Source organism: Sinocyclocheilus rhinocerous, unplaced genomic scaffold, assembly GCF_001515625.1.
Source record: "Sinocyclocheilus rhinocerous isolate Xijiao unplaced genomic scaffold, SAMN03320098_v1.1 scaffold90, whole genome shotgun sequence".
Taxonomy (NCBI): domain Eukaryota; kingdom Metazoa; phylum Chordata; class Actinopteri; order Cypriniformes; family Cyprinidae; genus Sinocyclocheilus; species Sinocyclocheilus rhinocerous.
In genome coordinates this window covers 631,478-635,221 of record NW_015657969.1, presented here as the reverse complement: position 1 = coordinate 635,221, position 3,744 = coordinate 631,478, and the positions used below count along the sequence as shown (strand labels likewise).

The 3,744-nt window shown below is 36.9% G+C and overlaps 2 protein-coding genes across 2 annotated transcripts in view; one reads left to right on the top strand and one right to left on the bottom strand.

Moving 5' to 3' along the window:
* LOC107721830 (acetylcholine receptor subunit delta-like) overlaps nt 1-1,054 on the bottom strand; it is an 11,020-nt gene extending 9,966 nt beyond the window's left edge. The window contains exon 1 of the mRNA XM_016530001.1: nt 973-1,054. The gene's annotated coding sequence lies outside the window, so the exon portion shown is untranslated. The remainder of the gene's footprint in view (nt 1-972) is intronic.
* A 182-nt stretch (nt 1,055-1,236) lies between these two features.
* LOC107721881 (calcium/calmodulin-dependent protein kinase II inhibitor 2-like) lies at nt 1,237-3,352 on the top strand. The gene is made up of 2 exons (XM_016530074.1): nt 1,237-1,421; nt 2,099-3,352. Exons 1-2 carry the CDS (start codon nt 1,253-1,255, stop codon nt 2,167-2,169), a joined length of 240 nt encoding a protein of 79 aa, XP_016385560.1. The 5' UTR covers nt 1,237-1,252; the 3' UTR covers nt 2,170-3,352.
* Nucleotides 3,353-3,744: the final 392 nt, after the last annotated feature.

Here is a 3,744-nt window from a genome sequence, read left to right as displayed (position 1 = left end):
TGTGACGTCACACAGACAGGCATCTGAGATCGGCTCGATTTGAGAAAGGGGAAAACATTTAACTAGATTAAAAAAAACTACTGGGTGGATTTTTATCATTATAGGGTGGTTGTGTACACACACTGCCAACACACATTTCAGTTCAAACAACTTGTAAAAGTGCATGTATTATCCTATGACCCCTTTAAGGCAAAAGTTAGATCTGTTGGAAGCCGTCAGTGCTGGCTGACATGAGTTTGAAAAGAGAGTTGGATTGTCATGTTTTCATCAGATTTTTTTTTTTTGCTACTATACAAGCTCTAGGATGTATTAAAAATGCCCAGCGGAGGGAGCCAAAAGATAACTCAAGGTTTTTAACTAGGAGACAACAGAGCAACGCCAGGATGGTCAGCAGCTTTTTACATATTTATCCATATTTGCTCAGTGCTTTGGCATAACATTTGGGATTAGTCTTAAGTTGTGTATTTTAGATAATGTGATTCTGAATTCACTGATAAGTAAAATAAATAAATAAATAAATAAGCGCTGCTATATCTGGTTTTATTTGTATATATTTTAGTCAAATTGTCATTCTTGTTACTTTACTAAATACTTAAAAGCAGACAAGAGCTGATTAATGGCTACTAGTTAGTAAAACTGGGTGTCATCAACAATTTGAATACATATTGGAAATAAATAGTCATCTGAACCACATATTTGCAATTGGTTAGCTACTTGGAACTATTGGGATGCGGAATAAGGAAACACAAATGAATAATTTATTTTGGAGTAAACAATGAAATTAAGAGATACTAGTCAATAATTGATTACTTTCTAGTAATAGGTACTAGTAAAATAGATAAGCCTACTAGTTTAATTCCTAGTTAAACGTCTTACTATAGTAAGCTATTGTTCAGCTACTGTCTTTCACTCGCGCATCTTTATTTATTTATTTCTCCCTACTCCCTCCCCCTTCAAACCCGGATGAATGACTTCACTTTTGGGTTTCCTTTATGGTCTCGGGATCTCCCTGTATTTCTCACAAGAGCTCATCTGCAGGCGGACGTATCCCTCCTCTCTCCGGTACAACCGACGGTTCGGTCAGGAGAGCAGCACGACTGGACCTGCTGATAGTTGTTCCAGGGTCTTAGCTGGACTGTATTTTCCGACACTGAGTAAAAAAAAGTAGTAGTTTAGAAAGACTTTATCCATAACTACCTACAAATAATATTCGCTTTTCCCCACGACCTTAGCTGGGAACTTGAGTATAGCCATGTCCGAAGTGCTGCCATACAACGAGGGGAATATGAACGGCTACGGGGCGGACAGTGATGTCAGTCAGCTCTCCTTCAGCTGTCGACTGCAAGACACGAACTCGTTCTTCGGAACATCACAGTCCAAAAGGCCACCGAAACTCGGGCAGATTGGCAGGGCAAAACACGGTAGGTATCAAGCGGGTTAATAACTTTAAAAAATAAATGTGTACTATATGCAATCACCATAACATATCAAAATTGAACTTACCTGTAACGATGACTAATAAACATGACAAACAGAGCACAAGGTTACGCACACAAACACAAATTAACATCAGGTAAACACATGAGACAAAAACAGTAATAGTAATAAAAAAAAAGCATAAATATGAATATGAAGAAATAAATCTGAAGAAACTGTAAAATATACGCTTTAAAAAAGAAGAAAATTAAATCTGATGCAACATGGAGAGCACTCTTGGAATATACAAATAAGCAATATGAATTTACATTTTACAGTAAACATGCATGCATTGTCTTTTGTGTATTTTGTCTATATCATTATTTTTCCATTCAAATTATGGGTTTCATAGTGTACATACGTAAAAAAAAAAAAAAAAAACTTACATTTATATTTCTAGTTGAAATATTTTCCAATGTAGGCTATATGATGAGGGAACCTACAGTTAACCAGTTACAGTATTTTGTTTTTATAGCATGGTTTTTCCATTAAAATTTTATATAGTGTACATACATTTAAAAACAGCATTTTCCTGCTGACACAAATAGATAAATGCCACTTTTCTTGCCTTTATGCATGCTATTTAAAAGCTCTACTAAACATCTGTGTCCTCTCTCCACAGTGGTCATTGAAGATGACAGAATAGACGAAGTTCTCAATGGGATGACAGACAAGTCATCTCCCGGCATGTAAACTTGAACGATTATACCTCGTCAACCTTTTCTTTTAATCACCGGTTTGAAGCACTTGTCGCCTGTGCATGTGAACGAGAGGTGAAGATGATGGTTCAGTGTATGAGTATAGGACGAAGGATGAAGAGCCACTCTGGACAATGGGTTAAAATAGCGACATTTGAAGATGCTGGCAATTCTCCAACTTAAACCCATCCCAAACCGGTGCTGTGAAGAAAGCCTCCCAAGATTTCTGGTCATTTAGCCATTCGTCTCGTAGACGCCGTGGGTCTGGGTGTGAGATTTCATCACGACATCAACAAACAGAAGCCCCTGTTTCATAGGCATCTATGAGCTGCTCGTTCAAAGGAGCTGTCCAGTTCAGCACCTGACGCACAACTTGACTGTCTTTCCAGAGAAATAAGCTATATTTATATCTTGCATGGAAATGGGATGATGTATGTAATCGAGGGAAGATTGATTACATGTTTTATTCACTTCCTTCACATCTACATCCATTCCATTTTCAATCCTTGACTGATCATATGCCCAAAATACATTTTATAGCCAACAAAGCCACTCAACGCCAGCAAGGAAGATCTGAAGAACCAGCAATGGAGGGAAAATGAGAAGGTGTACTTCTTGTTTGATTTATTGCGTCTTTTCTATGACTGTTTATTTGTTTGGCGTCGTGTATAGATTAATATATACGGTTCTCTTTGCATGAACTTCTCTCTTGTGCCATTGCGGGTGTTTCCACCTCTTTTAAACCCAGGCACGCTTGTTTTTACCGAAATCATTTGTATTTTTTATATTTGAATATTTGTTACTCAGAACAATATTAATAGTTCATCGACACACACAGGGTATGTGAGGGTACAGAGGCATAAAACATAATCATAAAGGACAGACTGAATGTTATTTTGGGGAGGGTGTTTCACACATCAGCATTAACACGCTTTCTGTTGCAATAAGTGATCATGCCTTTGTTGATAATGAAATGGTTTTGAAATATAATTTCAGAGTATGTTCAACAGCACTCTCACTGTAATTACATCAGTGTTTTTTTGAGCATCTCAGTTGATTATTTATTTGTTTGTTTGTTTTTGTATTATTTTAAAATTTTCAGTGTGTGGTTTATTGTGCATGGCATATTTTTCAAGCTTATGACCAATTTATGAAGCAAAACATTGTACACAAATGTCTCTACATTCTACAATGAATGAAGAAATGAATTCAGAGGATTCATTCATCATGAGGTTTCTTTCTTTATTTTTTTTTACTTAAATAACTGGGAAAAAATGAGAACATAGATCCATAAATGACTAGCAGTAACAAATACTGAGAGAAAAATAAAAAGAGTGAACTGCAGATCATGGGCAATCCTTTAATTTGGATATAATCTGGTGAATTTAAGGGGTCTCTGAGGCTCTTAATGCAGGAATGAGACCGAATGGGATAAATGTAGCTGTTTTCAGAAATTAGAGTGAGTGTTACCCCCTCAGCCAAGCTGACAGCATGAAGACTAATCAGCAAACAAACAAATTTAACAGCTCACCCAGTCTGCCAAGCACACTGTGGCGCATGCGCTCTGGGC